A 23724-nucleotide genomic window follows, 5' to 3' on the forward strand; every position below is an offset into this window, starting at 1 on the left:
TCCCTTCCCCGGTCGCTCCAGAGGGGAGCGACAACCGTCTCGGAGCCCTCAGCCTTTCCCTCTGGCTCAGCGCTCTCTCCGCGCCAATCATGGGACCTACCTCCAGCCACTAGGGCGGCGGGGAAGCCTGGGCCGGCTTGCTGGCGCTGCGGGGATCCGGGACATTTTATCGACCGCTGTCCCGTCATGGAGGTCGGGACAATGGTCCGGATCCCCGATGCTCCACAAGCTGCCCTCGATCAAGCTGGGCTGTACCTAATTCCAGTGAGTATCAAGGGGGGTACGTATCAGGCGTTGGTGGATTCGGGTTGTAACCAGACCTCTATCCACCAAAGCCTGATTCGGCCTGAGGCATTGGGTACCGGCCGCACGGTTACGGTGAGGTGTGTGCACGGGGAAGTGGTGAATTATCCGTTGCTGCCCGTGGATTTTCTATTTAGGGGGCAAAAGCATAGTGTGGAGGTCGCAGTTAACCCGCACCTCCGGCATCCGCTAATTTTAGGGACCAATTGGACAGCGTTTAATGAATTGTTGGGTCATTTATGTGCGGGTGCTTCTTGGGCTAAACAGGTAAACCGGAAAGAGTCGGTTGTGCAGGTCGGGGAGGTGGATTCGGGGCCTCTGGGAGCTGTTCCAGGGGAACAGAGCGGTCTTGAGTTACCTCTTCTCACAGACCGCGATGATTTTCCCCTGGAACAATCCCAGGATGAGTCGCTCAAAAATGCGTTCACTCAGGTCCGTGCCATCGACGGCCACCTCCTCCACCCTGACCAGCCGATCTCTTATCCGTATTTTTGTATTTTAAAGGATAGGTTGTATCGGGTGACCCAAGACGCCCAGACAAAGCAGAATACAACCCAGTTGTTAATACCTAAAAGCCGCCGGGAAATGCTTTTTCCAAACGGCCACCCTTAACCGTCTAATGGCCCGCTTCTTTTGGCCGGGCATTCACGAGAATGTACGCAGATGGTGTGCGTCTTGTCGTGAATGTCAGTTGGTGAACCCGCCGGCCACCCCAAAAGCACCATTGTGCCCACTCCCTTTAGTGCAGGTCCCCTTCGAGAGAATTGGTATGGACCTCATCGGGCCATTAGAACGGTCAGCACGCGGGCATCGCTTTGCATTGGTCTTGGTGGACTATGCAACGCGATACCCGGAAGCAGTCCCGCTCCGCACTATTTCAGCGAAAAGTGTTGCGAGCGCTCTGTTTTCTTTGATCTCCCGGGTGGGAATCCCGAAAGAGATTCTCACCGATCAAGGCACGGCGTTCATGTCACGAACGATTCGCGAACTTTATGAATTATTGGGCATTAAATCGATCCGCACCAGCGTTTATCACCCACAAACAGATGGTTTGGTGGAACGATTTAATCGCACGTTGAAATCCATGATTCGTAAGTTCGTTCACGAGGACGCCAAAAATTGGGATAAGTGGCTAGAACCTCTGTTGTTTGCTGTTCGCGAGGTCCCGCAAGCCTCCACGGGGTTTTCCCCCTTCGAGCTTCTTTATGGACGTCAGCCTCGGGGGGTGCTTGATGTCCTTAAGGAGGCTTGGGAGGACGGACCTTCCGCGAGTAAAAATGAAATCCAGTATGTCCTGGAACTGAGAACAAAACTCCACACTTTGGGGCGGCTATCAATGGAGAATTTGTTACAGGCTCAGGACAAACAGAGACAGCTGTACAACAGAGGGGCTAGACTTCGTCAATTTGCACCGGGAGACAAGGTGCTTGTATTACTCCCTACTTCCACTTCAAAATTACTCGCAAAGTGGCAAGGACCGTTTGTGGTCACACGGCGAGTTGGTGATCTCAAATATGAGGTAGTACGCTCAGATAGGAACGGAGCACGTCAAATATACCACCTCAACCTTTTAAAGAAATGGTCGGAGGCGGAGTCAGTGTTGCTTGCGACGGTGGTGAGTGGAGAGGATGATCTCGGGCCGGAGGCGGTTCAAAAGCCTCAATCACTCGCTCTGGCCCCGGGGGGGGATCATCTCTCGCCGTCGCAGCTCACTGACGTTAAAACAATACAAGCAGAGTTTGCTGACGTGTTCTCGCCCCTCCCTGGTCGCACGGACCTCATTCAACACCATGTTGAGACAGAGCCGGGCGTGGTAGTTCGCAGCCGGCCCTATCGTTTACCTGAACACAAGAAAAAAATTGTTCAGGCCGAATTAGAGGCTATGTTGGATATGGGGGTAATAGAGGAGTCCAACAGCGACTGGGCGAGCCCGATAGTTTTGGTCCCAAAACCTGACAGCTCGGTTCGGTTCTGTGTGGACTATAGAAAAGTGAACGCGGTGTCGAAGTTTGATGCGTACCCAATGCCAAGGATCGATGAATTGCTTGATCGGCTAGGAACCGCTCGTTTTTACTCGACGCTGGACTTAACCAAGGGATATTGGCAGATCCCCTTGTCGCCAATGTCCAAAGAAAAGACCGCTTTCACCACGCCGTTTGGATTGCACCAATTTGTCACCCTTCCTTTCGGCTTGTTCGGGGCTCCCGCGACCTTCCAGCGCCTGATGGACAGGATTCTCCGGCCGCATGCTGCATATGCTGCTGCGTACTTGGATGATATTATCATCTACAGTGCGGACTGGCAGCGGCATATGCAGCACCTGCGCGCTGTCCTGAAGTCGCTGAGAAGGGCGGGGCTCACGGCAAACCCAAAGAAGTGTGCAGTTGGGCGGGTGGAAGTAAGATATCTGGGCTTCCACTTGGGTCATGGACAGATGCGTCCCCAAATTGATAAGACTGCAGCCATTGCAACCTGCCCACGGCCTAAGACCAAAAAGGAGGTTAGACAGTTCCTGGGGCTAGCGGGATATTATAGAAGGTTTGTACCTAAGTATTCGGACCTCGCTAGCCCGCTGACTGATCTAACTAAAAAAGAGGTACCAGATACAGTTCAGTGGACGGAGCGGTGCCAGCAGGCTTTCACCCAGATAAAGGCTGCTCTGTGTGGTGGGCCGCTCTTACAAGCTCCTGATTTCTCTCTCCCTTTTTCTCTACAGACCGACGCCTCGGACAGGGGGCTGGGCGCAGTCCTGACCCAGGAGGTGGGGGGCGAAGAGCGGCCGGTGCTGTACATCAGCCGCAAGCTCTCTAAGAGAGAGGCGGTGTACAGCACCATTGAAAAGGAGTGCCTGGCGATCAGGTGGGCCGTTCTCACCCTCCGCTATTACCTCCTGGGCCGGGAGTTCACCCTCTGTTCGGACCACGCCCCCTTGCAGTGGCTCCACCGCATGAAAGATACCAACGCCCGGATCACCCGTTGGTATCTAGCTTTACAGCCTTTTAAATTCAAGGTGATCCACAGGCCGGGTGCTCAGATGGTTGTGGCTGACTTCCTCTCCAGGAGGGGGGGGGGGAGGCTGCAGGCCGGATGGCTCCCCGGCCTGGTGCGGGCGGTGGGGGTATGTGGCGGAGGGGGCGTGGTTCTGCGAGGTCTGTAGCGGGAGCGAGCAAAGACGGAGACGAGCGGTGAGTAAGTAGGTCAAGTGCAGATCACTAACACCTGTGTCTGATTCCAGTGATTGGCGTGGAGAGACCGTAAAAGCCGCTCAGTAGAGAGAGAGAGGAGAGAGAGATCGAGACTGGGACTGCGAGCAGACACCTCACTGCCAGATACGAAAAGAGAGACTGAATTTGAGAGAAACTGAGTTTGAGACTGACGTGGATTGTCAGTGTGAATGTTTTGAGTTAAATCGCCATCGTGCGTGTGAATTTGAGAAAAGGTGAACCAAATAAAGAGAGAGCAGTCCCAGTAAGCCGACCCCGTCTTCTTCCTTCCTACACCCACACGAACCAACAACGTTACAATAATCTTTATCAATCTTTTCTTGAGAAATTTGCTCTTGTAGCATGTAACCACAACTTACAAGGACAGGTTCCTTTCACAAATGTAATCAGGCCATCTTTTGACTCTGTTGCACAACTCTTACTCAAGATCTTATGTGAGAAATATGTTTACACATGAAAGCGCAGAGTCGTGTTGCATCAGTGCTCACTAATAAAGCAGTTCACAACCCTCCATGGCCGACTGCCACCTCTCTCAGGCATAAAAAAAAGACACATGAATAAATATTTTTTATAAATCTAGGACACAGCCACACTGACTGACGGTCTTTCCAGTTTGACTATTTCTGATGAATGCTCTTGGACAGCAGAGCAAATATTCCACCGTATGACTTTTATACAGTACATACAGGCAACCACAATATATAAACACAACCATGAGCAATGACAAGATAAAATTTGACTGAAATCCTCTCATTTCATTAGCTATTGTTTTGTTTCACAAACAAATCTATATCTTTGTCTGCCTGAGACCTTTTCAATGTTTTTTGAGACTAATCTCAATGACTTGAACAGTGTTCAGTAACAAACAACATTTTGTTACACGGCAGAGATTTCGCAAGGAATTCAGGGAAATCCTTGCATCACATCAGTCCTAGCCAGAGAGAAAGTAGCCTTTGCCTTTATACAGTGCATTTACAATGCCACCAAAAAAAAAAGATTACCATAAACGGTGTCAACATGCTGAAGAAAGACTACGGCCAAAGAGTGTGACAGAGGTTAGATCAGGGTTGTTTTGAAATCGGCAGCAGAAGCCGGTAAGTGTTACATATTGCATTCCAAGAAACCGGAGAGGATGTCAAGAAAGAGCGTCACAGTCAAACATGTGCTAGAGTTCCTGGAAGGGCTACACAATCCCTGCAACCTTTAATCTAATCTTGTCCAATTTGACAGGGGTTAGAGACTGCGATGTATGGACTAGGCATAAATAGTGAAGTGATTGTACTTCTACTTTCAAATAACATGTACATTTTAAGATTGACGATGGAACCTTACAACTTTTTGGTAATCACCCATAAGGGCCTAATTTCTTTGCACATACAAATGATGGGTCTTATTTATAAAACACATGCAGAATGCAATTGTGATTCTTATAATGATTCTTATATACATTGCTGCATTTAGTATAATGTCACAATTTAAGGAAAAAAAGGACTAAATATTTAGATAGAAATTTATTCTGCTTGTGATTTAAAAATGAGGTCCAATGTTTGCAAATACCTGTAAATACCTATATTCTAAAAATGTAGTTAAATTTTGTGCACGCATTCTTATTTAACTACTTTAAAAGAGTGTTTGTTTGGCATTACACAGTTAAAGGAAAAGATATGATGCAAGTTTGTCTTTCAACACCATGAGAAAATAAAGCACACAGGCACAAAAACATCTACTGTAACACTCCACCCCATTTAACTGGTATCACTGCTTTCCACACTATTTAAAAGGTGTGTCAGTTATGTCATATCTCACATAGAAAAACAAGCGTCTCACATAGCAATTCTATTACAGAAGGCCCAGACTGACCTTCTGTTCCTCCTTACACAATCATTCCCAGTACAGGATAGGAAGTATGAAGAACTATGAAAATAAGCAAGTGAAGTAATCTGTCCACGTACAATATTATGACTTTTTCTGAAAATCTAAATTGTTATCAAACTAACAATTTAACGACCTGAATTTCGGCACAGGATTGCAGGTATTGTGAATAATTTTAAAACATTCCCGCAGGTTTCGTGATTATAAAGCGGGATATTCCCACAAATATTTATGCACTATAGCATGTAGGTTCAATAATTAAATGAATCCAAAAAGATTATTAGAGTAAATCAGTCATTTGAAAACTTTCTGCGAGACGGTTCACAGTGTGTGTGTGTTCAGTATTCACTGCTGTGTGTGTGCACTTGGATGGCTGAAATGCAGAGCACAAATTCAGAGTATGGGACACCATACTTGGCTACACGTCATTTTCACTTCACTTCACTCTCTCTAGGGTGCTTTTACACTTGGTTCGATTGGACCGAACCCGAGTTCGATTGCTCCCCCCTCCCCCTGCCCCCTGGACTGTGTTCATATTATATTATTTGGGTCCGAACCGGGACCGACCGGGGTGCGTTTGCGTCATCAAAGCAGTTGTTTACCCCATTGCTTGGTATTGAGCGCGAGAAGGTGGCAAAATGCCTAACGTTGCTCACTCACTTTTATATTTTTGTTTTTGAACCGCTGGTTTTGTTACCAGAGCTTAAATACACAATGGCACTTGCGACTATCTGCTGCGAATGTACTGCAAACGTTCAGAATGCTGCGATGAGCAGAAATGAGATCTACAGCTCTCTGCTTGCAGTACGTCAGTCATGCTCGTCAGGAAAATGAGTGAAACAAACACACATTTTTATCAAATCATACATCATTAATAGCGGTTCACTTCCGTGATTTAGTACGATTGCGTTCACACCAGCAGCGAACCATACCGGAGTTCACATGAACTAAACCCCAGACCACCTTTTTAAGCGTACTCGGGTAAGTAGGTTAAAGGATAGTTCACCCAAAAATGAAAATTAGCCCATGATTTACTGACCCTCAAGTCATCGTAGGTGTGTGTGACATTCTTCTTTCATACGAATAAAATTACTTTAATTTTAAAAAGTCGTTTGAAACTTTACTTTATAAAGTTTTAAATATGGATATTTCTCTTACACAAACGCATCGATTTGCTTCAGAAGCCCTTTATTAACAGCCCAGAGCCGCGTGGAGCATGTTATTTGACGGACAGATGCATTTTTTATGGACTTCAAAAACGGAGCAACTATTACTGCTATTATAAAGCTTTTTTTAATATAACTCAGATTTTATTTGTCTGAAAGAAGAATGTCATATACATCTAGGACGACTTGAGGGTGAGTAAATCATGGGCTAATTTTCATTTTTGGGTGAACTATCCCTTTAAGTAGCCATTCACATCAGCAGCGAACCGTACCGGAGTTCACATGAACCCGTACCCCAGACCACCCCTTTTAAGCTTTTTAAGACTCGGGCTCTTAATCATACAATATGACTATGGAAGCTTGTTTACGCCACAAAATAAAAAATAAAAAAGGTAATAGCGACTTATCTTTGCGACAACTTTTTCTTGCAATTGCGAATTATAAAAAGTCAGAATTGTGAGATATAAACTTGCAATTCTGAGAAATAAAGTCATTATTTTTTCCTCAAAATTGGACTTTACAACTCGCAATTGCGAGTTTATACCTCACAATTCTGATAAAAGTAGTAAGAATTGCAAGATATAAACTCGCAAATGCAATAAAAAAAATTGCGACAGAATTCGCTATTTTGACTAACACACAATTGCGAGTTTATATCACAATTGTGACTTTATAACACACAATTGCGAGTTTATATCACCCATTTCTGACTTTATAACACAATTGTGTTTCAATCAATCTGAAGCTGGCTACAGTGCACAATGAATCTCTTATTTGACCTTATACTGCATCAAAATTATTAGTTAGCAAGTTACTGAAATAGGTAGCTGCTTACCAGTTAACATTCGCTGCATACATTTGAGCAGTTAATAACATTAGCTAACTGCTGCAAGTGGCAACACAAGACTAAACATCATCACTGAAAACACTACTCTCACGTGTCAAAACTCAGCATTCCTGAACATCGCACTTTCTGCAACCAACGGTAACGTTAATTGTTTTGGACCAGTGATGAACTCTTGTTCTTGGCTACAGAAAATATATATATCTATATATATATATATATATATATATATATATATATATATATATATATATATATATATATATAGTTTTTCCAGGACATTTTCTCAAATTTTTCATGTGTTTTCCCGGACTGGATCATTTGTCATCAATTTTCCAGGTTTTCTAGGACGAGTGGGAACCCTGAAAAAGCACCTCTCATATAGTGCCTGAATACAGAATTAATTCCTCTTTTGATGCTTCTTGCGCTTGAATGGACAAATACACACAAAATTATGTCAAAATATTCTTGTAAACATAGTCGGTTATGTCTGAAAAAAAACACAAAAAAAAAACAAAACAGTAAAACCAGCTGAGAAAGAAAATGCATGTGTAACAGTATATTGGATGCGTGCTTTATGTCTTAACTCTTAAGCTCTGGGACCATTTTGGGGATTTCCGCCTGTATTTGGCCTACCCAAATTGAAAAGATCACATATTACAGCTCAGACAACATATACTTACATGTTTATCACTTTTAGCAGTGGTTTATGAAATTTCAATGGGTTTCCTGTAAAATGACACCAACATTTTGAATTTAGACCACTGTATGTGGGTATGGGAAGCTTTTCAATTTGGGTAGGCCAAATCCAGACGGAAATGGTACCAGAGTAATTTAGTCTAAATAAGTTACTTTTTGTAGAACAAATGCCAAACTGAAGCATATCTCCGGAAAGTAGAGACTCTAAGCTTTCAAATGGTACCACATATGAGTCAGAGCTCCTCCACAGACATTTAAAAATGAAAGTATATACTTGATGATGTAATTCCGGACATTCCTGTACAGGGTCCGCAGAGTTTAAGTAAAGTGACAGCAGCCTAATATTCCTGCTGCGTCATTAAAGGCACAATATGTAGTTTTCGCTGCTAGAGGTCGCTTATTCAAATCAAAGGCGTAGCATTTTTATGCCACTGGTGGAAATCAAGGGTAACACGGGTATGATGTCATTGATAGGCGGCGCACGGACATGGTCCGTGTTCTGGTTAAAATTGCTTATTCTTGGAAACATTTGGGATAATGTAAGTATCAACAAAATAACACTGTTCTAGTGGTTTTTGGATATTTTAATCCAAAAATCTTATCATATTGTGCCTTTAACATTAATCAAAGAACAAATGAAAAGGAAAAATCACTCACTGATCTTGACAATAACTTTTGTAACTTGAATAAAAGTTTTTTTTATAAAAAGAAAACTATGCAGTATTATTTTACATTTGATTTCAATTTCTGAATTTTGTGCTATTGCTAATCTTGCTTGACGCTCTTATATCACTGACAGCATACTTGTCTTTAATAATGTTTGAAATGTATTTTAGTGAGTCTAGTTTATTAGTTAGTTGTTCTCTAGGCTGCTTTAGAATTACTAAAATTCAAACGATACCCAACCCTCCTTCACATCACCACATAGCGTCTGCTCTGCAAGCCAGATGCAAGCTGCGATACAAGACATTTACCCATGTTTCGGGACAGTTGATGGAATTGTCACTTGCCCATTCGGGATTTTAAACTCAGGCACTCTCAGCCAAAGCATGTACAGCCGCCTCTCAAACAGGCAGCTTTTCGTGGCTTATTGTGGTTAAACAGACAGATACACACAAAATTCGAGTATTCACATAAACACAGTCGGTTATATCTTAAGTGAATGTAAACAGTTGAGAAAGACAACGCTTGCGCAACAATATATTGAATCAGTGCTTTCTGTCTAAAAGTGACAGCAGCCTAATATAACTGCTACTGTCTGTCGTCAATGTTAATCAAACAACAAAAGAAAGAAAATCCCTGCTCTTGGCTGAATAACTTTTTAATATGCAATTTCTGTGGTATTTATTACCTTAGTACTACTGTTAGACCTACCTGAAAAATATACAGAATTGTTTCTTTATTCTATTGTATTTATTTGTGCTACTGTTTGTAATCTGTTTATTTCTTCTTGTACTTTATTTGGTCTTGTTTTTTTCTCTTTATAAATTCAGTTCAAAGTTTGAAATCAAGCTTCCTTGTGCTGTGTGTAACTGTAAGCTACTGCAACAAAATGACACCATTGTAAAAACACAGACATTGAGCAAACATTGCCTTTCCTCCCATCCTCAAATTAGAAAATCCCCCCAAAAGAGTCACCTAAGGGGTGAACAGCAATAAACAGGGACAGCTCAATCTGAAACCTGCAACAGTCCTTCTAAAGAATCTGGGCCAGGCTATCCAAGCCATATTGAAGTACTGAGAAGTGGGTCAGTAGATCTGTCATTAACTCACTCGTACACATTTATTATAAGGAATGACTTTACTTAATGTTGAGTTAATCAGTAAAGAGGTCACAATATTTCACTACTGTCATTAGATAAGCTTAGCAGTGCTTGGAACAAACACATTGCTTGTAAAGATGTGAAAAACTACACATTTTCAAAATAGACAGGCACCACACCAAAACTGATTAACTGGACATGAAGCCCAGTATAATTAGGGTGGTTTCAGCCTTTAAAAAGCACCCTTTGTGACATGGTCTACGCAGAAACAATTGCAGCTAAAAAAATATTAAAACTTCAAAATAATAAAATAGATTACCCCCTCTGGCAACTCTCTAGTTATGTAGACGAAACCTGGTCTTCTATTTCTGACCATCTAAACCATGTCTATTTTTGTATTATAATTTGACAGCAGTTTCAAAAGCTTTCATGAAGCAAATGTGTTGTTCCACTAAATCTGGTTACAAAAATAAATATGCTTTTCAGAAAGCCGTGGTCTAGAAAAGCCCTTATATGGTCATGCAAATGGATATTGAACATTTTAATCTCATTGTGATTTAATTTGCAGGAGAGCAGCAGAGGTTCCGATTCCTTATGCAATCACACAATTATGATGGATTATGATTGATATACTGTATATTCCATTTGTAGATGGACAAAAGAAACATTGTCAGCAGTGCTAACTGCAAATTGCACATGCAAATAGTGTGGGGAGGGGCAAAATAACAGATATTACAAATCCAACACAGGCTCATTGGAAATGTTTGCCTAAATTTTTTTGCAAAACTACAAAAAAACAATTTCAATTTCCATCTGAAATGAACACTAAAACAGTAATACACAACTTTTATTCCTTTTATGGGGGCACAAATTATGGAGGCAGATTATCAATTAATAGAGTCTTATCTTTGAGTTGTTTCTTGCACAATACTAATGTTACACTTTCGTCATAGTGCATGATTTCTCACAATCAGGGGCTGGTTGCACAAGCTGTGCGCAAACTATAATTAAGCCTAGTTTTGACGTAAATGTGCACTAAGTTACAACTTACGCACAACTTAACTTATCTTTGTGCTGCACCATTACACTTAGGTGAAGCGTAATTCTAAGCATAAACTAAATAGACCCTTTTCACATTTCCTGGTTTCTATGAGCGGAAGTCATCATAGTTGGGTTAAATATTATAGCGGTAAATGAGAGTATACATTAAAAAAAAAAATGTGTGTGCCCATTTGCTCAAATTGCAAAAGAAAAACTCCACAATAGTGATTTCACAACTTTCAAAAAGAGGGAAAAAATAGAGTGAGATTGATAACGGCAGTGAAAAGAAAGAAAGATGTTAATTTTACTGTCACTCCCATCCATAGAACCTGTATTTGAAACACCCTCACAGCAGCGGTAACTTGTTTTTTGTAATTTGATGCAAAAGTAATAAAATACAAAGTATTAGTGTTATATTAATGTACATATATTTAAACAATATGAAAATACAAAAAAACATTGCAACGCGACAAGTTAAAACGCGCCATCACAGTCTGTGAAAAAGGTCTATATTCACAGATGCCTCCGATCAGGAGTAACGGTTCAAATTAAATAGCAGACTGACTCAACTGCATCAATAAGCTCTTGTTTTACCTTAAATTCTTTAGACATAGGGGAGAGCGGGGCACAACCTAACGTTTTTTGACTTTCTCAGTTTGTGTAAATCCACTTGGGGTTCAGAGTAGAGCTGCAACTAACGATTATTTTTTCTGTCGACTAATCTAACGATTATTTTTTTCGATTAGTCGACTAATCTAACGATTATTTTTCCAGATTAATCTTATTATTCTTTTTTACTGATTATTGTATTTAAAAGAGGGTAGTGAATTTGTATATTATTTTAACATGAAATCAATGAATGATGACAATATTAATTGTATTTCAGGAAGGGTAGTGTACATAGTATGCCATTTTATAATGAAATATATGAACAAAAGAAGCTTTTTAAACATAATATATAATGATACTATTCATCATAAAATGTATACAGAGTAGGCCTAATTAGGAAAAGTTGTTTACTATAGTAGTTGAGTATGATTTACTTATTGATTTGTGTCAATAGTAAACGAAAATGCACTTGTATTTATCTGCAAAAGGTTCACATACAGGAGCTTTCAGCATAGTGTTAATGTATAACTAGTCGTCTATTTTGAAGATACATGTGCATAAACAACGACTAAAGCTGCCAGAAGTTTTTGCCCAAACTTCAAAGACACATTTAAATTATTAAAGCTAGAGGCATATCTTAACTTTAATGTTACTTTAATCATGTAAACTACCTATATACAACAAGTTATTATGCATATGTGTTTGGGACAGAGCGGAACCAGGTCGCATTAACAGCAGATATATGCAGCCCATAATAAATAAAAGCACGAGACGTACTGGGGTCGGAGAAGAACCCAGGAAAATGTGACCGTCTGTTGCAATACACGCGCCATGGTTCAGCTGCGCGAGAGAACACTGGCAGCAGGGTTGCCAGGTTTACACAACAAAACCCACCCATTCGTTACTCAAAACAAGCCCAATCGCGTTTCGGGGAGGTTCTCTGGTAAACATCGCGTTCGGGGGGTTAAATATGTGTGTTTTTTTGCTTCAACCCGCGGACATGAAACACAGCCCGCGGCAACAGTCAGTGTAGAAGTAACGTTAGCCCAATTCCGCGGAAAAAAGCGGACTTGGCAACACTGACTGCAGTGTGAAAGCTCCCGCTCTCCACGCGCACAGCTCCTCCTGCTCTGCCACCGCGTGCAGTGTGAAACCGGCGTTACAGAGCGAACAAAGCACAGTTTTTTTCGGCTTCTGTTTAAAGTACTCCCACACTTTTGAATGTCGCGGTCTGGCTTTATATGATAAATGATCATTTTCACTATGCCCGGGAGCAGAAGCTGCCATTATTCTAGATCTTCTGTTCCATTCTAGAACGTAAATAATGTGCCGCCGACGCGTCGACGCATTTCACGCACGTCGACGTATTTTCGTAGTCGACGTCATCGACGACGTCGACGCGTCGTTGCAGCCCTAGTTCAGAGTATGTATTTTTTCCCACATTAATTGCACACGTCTAGTACAATTATGTGGTTTTGTTTCATTAATATAGTGTATACTTTTTTCTTGATTTACCCCGAAAGAATGGAAGTGAAATGTGACAACATGCCCCATAGGTGGGGTACATTGTAACATGTGGTGGCGCACAATGTAACATGACCAAATAACAGCTTGAAATATTACCTGATATAATAAAAAAAAACATGCAAGACAAAATAAAATATTTTGTCAACAAAATACAATTATTAACTTTTTTAAATAAAATAATGGCATTTTTTAATCATTAAAAATATAAGCATTTTTGAGTTTGACTACAAACACATCGCTAAATCCAGCTATACAGCATAGTTCAAAACAATAATAATTAATAATTTCTGAACATTAAATCTCAGTCATTAATCACCCTTTTCTCATGGTTTCTCAAAAGAATTCATAAAAGTATAGACTATAATGGCATATTTCTAATAGGGGCTCATTGTAACGCAGTGTTACAACGCACCCCATCTGCGCAACTGGGATTTAAAATCGCAGCTCGTGTCTTCTGCTGGTTAAATCAGCATTAAAGAATGATCTCAACTGTTAAATAACAGATATAAGATTAAAGGGGCTATATGCGTTTTTCTGAAATTTAAACTCGCGACTGACACCTGTGGCCAAAAAACAGAACTGCTCTTCCTTTCTGCTCGCTCTCGCAGCGGTGGTGACGTCACATCCGCAGACAGCGCGGGAAAAATCCGACCCGACAGAAAATAGGAAAAATAGGATACAGGTTTATAGGTGCACCCACTGTGAGCGGACAAGGTGTCATTATGCTCATCAGGAGATGTTTGAGTCATAAATGGTAAAATAAAAAGGCTATTGTTACGTTTATTTTGGGGAAAAAGTTGCATATAGCCCCTTTAAAATAATATCGGATTTGTCTTATTTTAAATAAACACAAAAAAATGTAAGAAATTGACTTTTGCTATGGTTAAATACATGTTCAGTAATATCTTCCAAAGATTTTTTTAATTTTGGCGCTATTTTTTCTCTAAATAATGTTGATATGGCAACTAGTAAATACACAAAGTTTCGTCATTCTAGCATGTGTGGAAAGGGTTAGAACATGCGTGTTACAACTAACCCCGCGTTAGGTTGTGCCCCGCGCTCCCCTATATGATAATGCTGACATGTACATTCGCTTACATTTTAAGAGAGATAACATTATGTGAACACTACTTTGTTAGTGGCTCTTTAAAGGTGCTCTAAGCGATGTCACACGTTTTTTAGGCCAAAACATTTTTTATGAATGAATTTCCACCCCCAAATCATTCTTGTCGGCTACTGGCTGGAGCACTGTTTGTTGTGCTTCGTGGTCCACACTGCCCACATTTGTTTTTGTTGCAGTTTGTGGAGCTTAGGTGGACTACAGAGACCTTGTTTTTTTACAGTGTGTTCAGGGGACAGGCAGCTAGCGGATAGCTAGGAGATGTTTGCTGTATGTGACAAAAAATGTTTTGGCCTAAAAAACACATGACATCGCTTAGAGCACCTTTAAAAATGAAACCGTCCCAAAGCAGTGCGCCGCTGTGTGCATCTGTCCCATTAGTCCGTGTTGTGCATTTCAAATGAAATCATTAATAAATCAATAAATGTAATTTTTTTTTTTTTTTTGTATCAGTATTTATTTATTGATCCTTATTAATTTAGTTTCAAATACAGTTTCTGAATATTATTTACATATAAAACACTTATGTTATTCATGATTAAGTAGTATTTTATTTATTGGAAACAAAAGGCAAAAAGTTAAAATGAAGGATAAACTGAAATTCACTGGAGCGATGCTGCTTGGGTACTTTCCCATTGAGAATGAGCAAGAAATTTCTATCTGGATACTTTAGATTAGCCGTGGGCCCTGTGTCTCACCTGGTTGCCCATTGACTGCAACATTGCTCAAAAAGTTGCCCTGTGTATCATCACCTTGACTCAGGCTCTGTGCAGCTTTCAAAGCATTGGAAGTTTTTTATGATCTACAAAATGTTTAAGGACGACCCTAAACATGGCCCATTGGCATATTCATTTGTGCCGAAGGCATGTGGCCACGTGATTGGTTAGTCCAGGGTGTGAATATTCCTAAGCATAACAGTTGCTATTCGGATTCCACTATGTGCTGAGTCATTGGAAACCAGATTCATGCAGGGAAAAGTCTGGCATGATTAAGCCAGACACAGGCTATGATCCCAAATACTCTTAATTCAATACCACCAACTGAAAACGGTCTGTTTTAAGGTTGTTCAAACTTTGGCAATCAGGGAATCAATTAAATAATTAACTCACTAACTCACTCTTTTCCATACAATTGTTGGCAGTAGTGACCACTGCTCCAAAGCCTACGTACACACAAGCACAAAACACAATATAATAATCATAAAATTAGTCCATATGACTCTCAAGCAATACTCAGTTAAAATGCTTAATGATGTTTTTTTACATGTTCAACTTTTTTCAGGCCATGTGTCCACCAAAGCGTTTTTTTCCCAGAGGCTAACTTATTTTTACAATTGTTTTCAATGGGAGCGGTGCATTTTTAAAACGACAGCAAAGTGGCGAGGCTCTGAGCATCTATTTCATGCTAATTGCTAAGCACTCAGTGTTTTTTTTACCAGTCGTCGAGGGTTGAAGAATGTTCAACTTTGGGTAAAACTCAACATTCATCACTGTCACTTTTTTACCCAGCCGTCCAATCGGAGTGTAGGAGGGGCGGGACAAATACAACACAGACCAACCGCCACATTCTGCTTGTACAACGTCAACAGACGACAACAACAAAAAGCATAATAAAATGGAACAAAATAATTTAAAACAACATTATTAAACTAATTTACATTGTTAAATACTTTACATTGTATTGACATTTTCAAATAGAAAGAAACTATCTGTGAAATGAGATACTAGTAACTTCCATAAATATTAAGAGTCTCAACTAAAAGAAGAAAAAAAAAGGGAAAAAAAACCTCAAGAGCACACAGCTTTTTCAGCAGAGCGCCTAATGTTTTCAGCTGGCTAAAAACGCTTTGGTGGACAGACGGATTTAGTGTGTAATGTTGCTGTTTGAGCATGAAAAAGCTCTGCAAAGTTACAAAGCACAAAGTCCCTCCAAAGAGAGTTATTCTCTATACCAGTGTGTACTGTTTCTGAACTCCCTGAAACACCTCCATTGAAGTCTTAAATTTTATTCCGGGAAAGAACATGTTTCAATATTCCTAATTTAAATAATCCCCCCCCCCAAGGCATAAACAAAATAAAGGGATGGTTGAGTTAGTTAGTAGTGTGTAGTAGTGTGTTGAAACTTAGTTATGGTAAGGGGCGGGACATTTCCCAAACGTGATAGAAGCAGTGGACCCAATAACAATAACAGCCGACCAATCAAGCACATTGTGCTTTTCAGAGGGAGTGGCTTCATAGAAAAAGGAACTAAAGAGAGCGTTACTGGGAACAGACTGGGAAGAGAGGAGCTGCAACAATGTCAAATAAAACTAAACGGGAAGACAAAAAGTGAAAAATAATTTGTTTTTTGAACATTCAACCATGAAATCCTATTCTAGTAGAGCCCAAAAATACTTTGTAACTTTGTAAAACAGCATAATATGGCCACTTTAAAGCTAGATTGAAATTTAGGTAGTTATTAACTGAAAATCTACTCCTCCATTGCAGATAACTTTTATGTTGTTTTATTTTTTGGTTATCGACCATTGTTAAAAAAGCAGATTAATAACTTTGCCTTCTGTGTTCCATTTTAAGTAGATCAATTATGTAGTGTTTGCTTGTTTTGGGTGCACCATTCCTTATTTTGATGGAGTTGAATATATAAAGTATAGAAATGGATGTCCACAAACATCCAAAAAGGAGAAGATCAATGAGGAAATTGGATCAAGGGTACAAAACAGCACGACACCAAAGCAAAAAAAGCCTTGTGCTGACGTCTTAGCCACTCTTTTTCCAGGGACTCTGACTGCTGAATAAACCTCTGACTGGTTGGGTGAGTGCCAAGGCTCTGGTGGCCTATTTCCATCCTCAAAAAGAGAAAACCCCTGGCTGCAAGTCAAGCCTTGAGTGATAACCATACTGGCTGTCTGAACTGAGATTATACTCAAACAAAAGCTAATTTCCAACTCAACCACACGTAAAGAGATCTAAGGAAACTGAAAAACACTGCCACCGGTTCTCACCCAACAAACAATTCTTCCTTAACAAATCTGGAGAATAGTCCTACAAATTCATGAGCTACAGTGGTCCCAGAAGTATCTGTACACTTACTGTAAGCCACGCTTGAGCATGTCTAAATGTCACTGCATTAGATAAAATATCAAACCGGGTGGCATCAGTAAACAATGCTAACACTTTATTTAAAGCCTTCATGTATAATGCATTATAGAAGTATTTTTAATTCATTGATTATGCCCAGTAATGCACCTTAATATGCATTGTATGATCTCACTAATAATTGAAACTGCAGTTATAATACACAAAACAATATTTTCATAATACGATTCAATAAAAAGGGACCACAAAGGTTCCAATTATGCTCCAATTAAAAGTATTTTAGTGTCTAAATAACACAGCAGAGTCTGACAATGGCAACAAAAGGCAGAACAGTAACTGTGATAATAGAGTAAGGAAAGATATGATATTACTGCCTTCAAGTCTACATCGACAACTGCCAGAAATCATCTTATGACAGTTCATGTGTGATTCATGAAACATTCGTAAGCTACCAATCTCATCATATGAATGATCGGACAATGATAAACAAAATGTGGTGGCCATGTAAATCCACAGTTTAGAAGCCTTGCCCCTACAGCCCCTTTCGACATGGAGAAACGCAACCTGGCTAAGAAGAGTTAAAAATCTCATGATAGACAAATTTCTTTTACACCAAGAAACACCTGTTACCATCATAATCGTAAACAAATTCTTATATAAGCGTTTAATATAAGAAAATACTTTATTTATGTAATGGATATCAGACATATTCAGTTCCGTTTCATTTTCATGGATTTACAGTTTGCATTCATGAGTTCCTGTCTTCCTTTGTTTAGATTCCCACCACTCTTTAGTTGTCATGGAGATTCATTTAATTATCACATGTGTTTGTCACTTTTCATTTATTAGTCATCCGTTCATTCGCCTCATCCTCATTATATAATTAAGTAACTTCTGTTCTGTCACTTGCCAGATGTGACTCAGGGGAGCTTTGTCGTTAGTTTTTATTTGAAGGTTTTTAACCTATGCAGTGCCACTTTCGAAAGTTTTCTTTACCACATTAAGACATCCTGTTATGCAAAAGACTTCTTGAATGTATTCAGTGATTTTTCTTCTTTAAAATAAGGTATTTTCACCAAATATTCTGTGTTGGAATTGATTTTATTAATAAGTGATTGTCTGTGTTCTGTATTTTGCTTAATATATTTATATTTAATTTTTTTTTCTTTTGAGACAGTGAGAAATAAACAATTGTTACTACAAATTAAAATATCAACGACATGGTTTAGTAAATTTTTTTTTTCCATTGGCTCAACATATTTCTGATTGAGGCCATGTTTGACTGTTGCCTCAATTGATAAAATTAAATTCAGAGAAATGCAATTTGGCAAATTGAAAAATTTAGATGTGACCAGTCACTAGAAAATGTTGAATTGGAGAGGCCTGAAATTTTTTTGTGTGTCTACCCCCGATCCATAACTCAGCCACAGCCTAACCAAGAGCCCAGCCCGCCACCACCCTGATCGACTGACGGATCTTTAGCCAGAGCCCCCCACAGACTGGAAGCTTCCACCTGCCATGACGTGTGAGCCAGAGCCAGAGCCAGAGCCAAAGGAGAAGCGCACAGCGCCCACCATCGCCCCGGAGCCGAAGAACCTCAGAGAGTCTGACAAGGGGTGTGAGCTGGCATCACCATCCATCGCTGTGGGAGTTCTCGTGGAGTTCGAGGGAATGGAAGCGAGCGATTGACATGGCAAAACTGACAACATAGCTACTGTTCGCCTAGAAATAAAGACGCACCCTAGCGGCAGCAAAACTAATTTACAGCCAGGGTAGTCTAGCTACACTGTTGGCTTGCGAGCTGGAAAAACCAAACTCCGGTCAGGCCAATCACATCGTGTATAGTCGGTGGGCGGGCTTAACAAAGTGACAGCAGAGTTGCAGAGTTGCCGCGGTTTCGCGTGCTACTTGTAAACAAAGAAGCTAGTGAACAGCAGTCTTTCGAAACGGCTTTGGCCACGACTCTGGAAGACTTGGAGTTAAGCTTTTCTTTGAGAAAAGAACAAAGAATGGCACTGAAGTCACTCTTTAAAAAGGTGTTCGGAGTTTTGCCGACCGGATACGGCGAAAGTTGAATCTATCAACTAGCTCCGCTTCACCTTCTTCGTTGCTCTGGTTGGTTGTAGCGCTATCCTATTGCGTGCCGAGGGAATTTGAAAGACAACCGTTGACTGGGCTGGCTGTCCAATCAGAGGAAAGTAGACCAATCACAACAGACTGAACCATCTGACCAATCAGAGCAGAGTATACCAATTGCAACAGACTGAACCATCTGACCAATCAGAGCAGAGTAGACAAATCACAACAGACTGAATCATCAGACCAATCAGAGCAGAGTAGACTAATCAGAACAGACTGGGCCATATGACCAATCAGAGTAGAGTAGACTAATCACAATAGACTTGGTCATCTGACCAATCAGAGCAGAGTAGACCAATCACAACAGACTGAACCATCTGACCAATTAGAGCAGAGTAGACCAATCACAACAGACTGAACCATCTGACCAATCAGAGCAGCGTAGACCAATCACAACAGACTGAACCATCTGACCAATCAGAGCAGAGTAGACCAATCACAACAGACTGAACCATCTGACCAATCAGAGCAGAGTAGGCCAATCGCAACAGACTGAACCATCTGACCAATCAGAGCAGAGTAGGCCAATCGCAACAGACTGAACCATCTGACCAATCAGAGCAGAGTAGGCCAATCGCAACAGACTGAACCATCTGACCAATCAGAGCAGAGTAAACCAATCACAACAGACTGGACCATCTGACCAATCAGAGCAGAGTAGACCAATCACAACAGACTGGGCCGGCTGACCAATCAGAGCAGAGGAAGCTCTCAGAAAGGAAGTGTTTAGAGAGACTGAATCCTTTATCGAACCTTTTCAGACATTGTGATTAAAGAGGTGAAATACATTTTATGAGAAAATTAAAGTGTTTTTTGACACTTTTTAAAAAGTGTTTTCTTAATCCAGTGACTAACAATCCAGAAAACAATTTCATTTGTTCACTTTCAGAAGGCATGAGCAATTACGAAAACATTACAAATAAAAATACAGACAGAGGCACTTACCAGCGCCTGGGATGATGGCTAATTTAGTTTCAACTAGTCCCATCTTAGCAGAGGTGGCTGTAAAATAGGTCAAAGTGTGGAGAATGAGATAAATGAGATAAATGTCTTAGTGTGGCATCTCAAAAGACACTGACAAATATAGATGCCTTCAGAAAGCACACATTTAAAACCAAGCAAATAGTTAGAACTACAATAAGGTTTATGTATTACATACAATATCTCATAAAATAAGACAAATACTCAGTACTGGGCTCTAATTAAAAACATGTAATAATTAACAACAGTTTCATATTGTTTTCTTGCCGGATAAATTAAACACATTTTATTGATAATACCGATCCAACAGGTAGAGCATGGTGCTAGCAACAGCATTGCCATGGGAACACACATACTGTACTGAGAAATAGTGAAAGCATCTATGCAACAACAACAAAAAAAAAAACACTTAAAAAGGCATTCTATAATTTCTACATTTTTTTTACTGCATGGCAACTTTGAGTCACATTACACCAATTACAGTACTAAAATAGCCACAAATGAAAAGAATGTGCCTTGTGTGAAAACATATGGTGTGAATTCTGAGTATTGGAGACCTGTTATCGCATCATTTCCATCTAAATCTGGGTGTGTGAAGAGAACATATGAAATAAGACATCTGCTTACTGACAGCGTAATGAAGAAATGCTAATTTACTTAAAGGGTTAGTTCACCCAAAAATTATCCCATAATTAATTCACCCTCAAGCCATCCTAGGTGTATATGACTTTATTCTTTCAGCCAAACACAATCGGAGTTATATAAAAAAAATAACCTGGCTCTTCCTAGTTTTGTAATGGCATTGAATAGTCGACTCTATCGTTATAGCGCGGTCAGCGGTTGCCGGATGCTATAATTATAGTTTATAAAGTTTTAAAAGTGGATCATTTTCTGACAAAAACGCATGGCTTCACTTCAGAAGGCCTTTATTAACCCACTGGAGCCATATGGATTACCTTTAAAGGGGTGATGAATTGAGAAATCAACTTTCCCTTGAGCCTTTGATATATAAAAGTTCATCGTGATATAAGAATATCCTGTAAGTTTCGGAGCTGAAAACTTCCTTGTTAGTCAAAGAAAAGCTTTTATTGACACCAAGCCCAGAAAACGCTCAATCTCAGAATATGTCGTCCATTGACGTCATAGAATGCAAAAACACCACCTCAACAGATAAATATGTACGTCTGCTTCTGTAGCCCCGCCCACCGACTCATGGAGCTAAACGGATCGCGCTACAGAGCAATAAGCATGCCGGTTCCAGCTCACGTGTGATAATAAATAGTGAAATAACATTCCTGTGTGTGTACGGGTCGCGGTTATTCACCAATCGGGCCGGCCAAGTAATAAAAAAATAACATTCCAATTAATCGCGGGTGGATGAGAGATGAATCATTGTGTTTGTTTGATAAAGGCATTTTGCGAGTCCTGTGAGCTCTTCCCCAGACGCTTTCAAAACAATTCTAACATGTACTGAGGGAAGATAAAGCTCATTAAATATGCAAATCTTATCCAATCCTAGCCGTGGGCGTTTACTTCCAAGTCTTCAGTGCGGCACACCCATCAAAACCGTGCGTGTCTTGAGAGAGCCTCAAAACCAGGGTAGAAAATAGCCAATTACTTTTACTTATTCATTATGAAGTTTTTTAATGTAAAAACCACGAGAACGTCATAAGTTGACCCCAGACAACAGTATAACATTTTTTAAAAAGCCAGTTCAAGACCCCTTAAAAATGGATGGATGCGCTTTTTGGAGCTTCAAAAAAATCGATTCACTCCCATTATAAAGCTTGGAAGAGCCGGGATATAATTTAATATAACTCTGATTGTGTTCGGCTGAAAGAGGAAAGTCATACACACCTAGGATGGCTTGAGGGTGAATAAATTATGGGATAATTTTCATTTTTGGGTGAACTATTCCGTTAAGAAATGCTCAGATAAAAGAGGCATTGTACCTGCCACTCTGATGTCACAGGCAAGAGCCATTTCAAGACCCCCTCCAAGAGCTGCCCCATCTATAGCTGCAATCGTTGGCATGGGAAGAGTACCTAAAAAAAAAAAAAATCATCAATTACATCCCCTTAATGCTGATTGGCTCACTTTCTCTCCTCCCCCAATCATAAGTGACCACGCCAGAGTTTCCGCTAGAAAAAAATGGTGCCGGTCAAAGTGACCGGCAGAGGTTTCGTTTTCCGGACATTTTGATGATATGCCGGTCAAATATCGCCTCTTAATTATTCAAGTTGAGGAAAACTGAAAGCAGTTTATGTAACTTAAAAAAATGACATAATCAGGCCGTATATGCAACATGTTTATTAGCCTAACTTTTAAATAGACGGGAAAAAAAACATGAACGTCCGATTGGCGTCAATCAACCAATTTTTTTTACTATGGTTTCACATTTCATAGTTTAACAAACCAACCCCCCTTCCCCACATAAAATATCCGAATATAGCATTGTTTTTACTCAAGCAAATTTAATTATAAACTCAGTATGTCTCATTTAGTTGGTAACATTTAAATTGGCCACCGTGTAAATGACTCCTTGTCAAATGAACTTGAACAAACAAATGACTAGGCCTATAACATTGTCTCGCGTCATTTTTGGCTACTTTTTACGCTTTTTTGCAGTGCTGAATTGTGCAGCTGCCGACTTAAAATCAAAAGTCGCAGTGTCTCTCCACAACTTGCAATGCGCATAAGCCGCGTAACCTTGTTCTCCGCAAGGCGACTTCGCTGCTTCGTCTTGATCCGATTCTGCAGTGAGAACCCCCTCTCTGCAGGAACACTCGAGACAGGGATTACACAGGCTATCTTGGCGAGCTTGGTCCACTCTGGATACATTTCGCTGAAATCACATAGGACTTCGCAGGCTGTGGAGAAATGCAATCCTCCATAGCCACGGAGCGCTGTCATGACAGCGAGGGCATCACGTCGCAGGCTTACGGTATCGATAAGAGGAGCGGTGTCCGCAGACTCAAGGCTTGTAAAATGGCAAACAATCCTTCTGATCGCTGGTTCTGCATATTCTTGGAGAGCTATTTGTCAGATTTGGAGAGCTATTTGTCAGATTTTAATCTGAAATTTTAATCTGACAATTTGACCGAAAAGATTTAATTTTTTCGGACATTTAATTTTTTTCCCGGCCAATGTCCGGTAATTACCGGACAACGGAAACCCTGGACCACGCCCCTTACTGCTGATTGGCTCACTGAAGTGAAGAGTGACTCTGGAGATTAAGTTCATGCATTCATGTACTCGTATAGCGAGGTGTCAGAGGCTGAAAACACTGCTACCTGCTTTTTAACAAACATATTTTACAAATTCCGCAAAATTCTGTGTTA

At 40.5% G+C, this 23724-nt stretch overlaps 1 protein-coding gene across 1 annotated transcript in view; it reads right to left on the minus strand.

Annotated features, from left to right (window-relative positions):
• auh (AU RNA binding protein/enoyl-CoA hydratase) overlaps window positions 1–23724 on the minus strand; it is a 49930-nt gene that overhangs the window by 15543 nt on the left and 10663 nt on the right. The window contains exons 5-6 of the mRNA XM_079805297.1: window positions 22336–22428; window positions 20348–20404 (exon numbers count right to left, since the gene is read on the minus strand). Of these exons, the coding sequence (XP_079661423.1) occupies window positions 20348–20404; window positions 22336–22428 (150 nt within the window). The remainder of the gene's footprint in view (window positions 1–20347; window positions 20405–22335; window positions 22429–23724) is intronic.

This window comes from Gobio gobio (assembly GCF_949357685.1).
Source record: "Gobio gobio genome assembly, chromosome: 22".
Lineage (NCBI taxonomy): Eukaryota > Metazoa > Chordata > Actinopteri > Cypriniformes > Gobionidae > Gobio > Gobio gobio.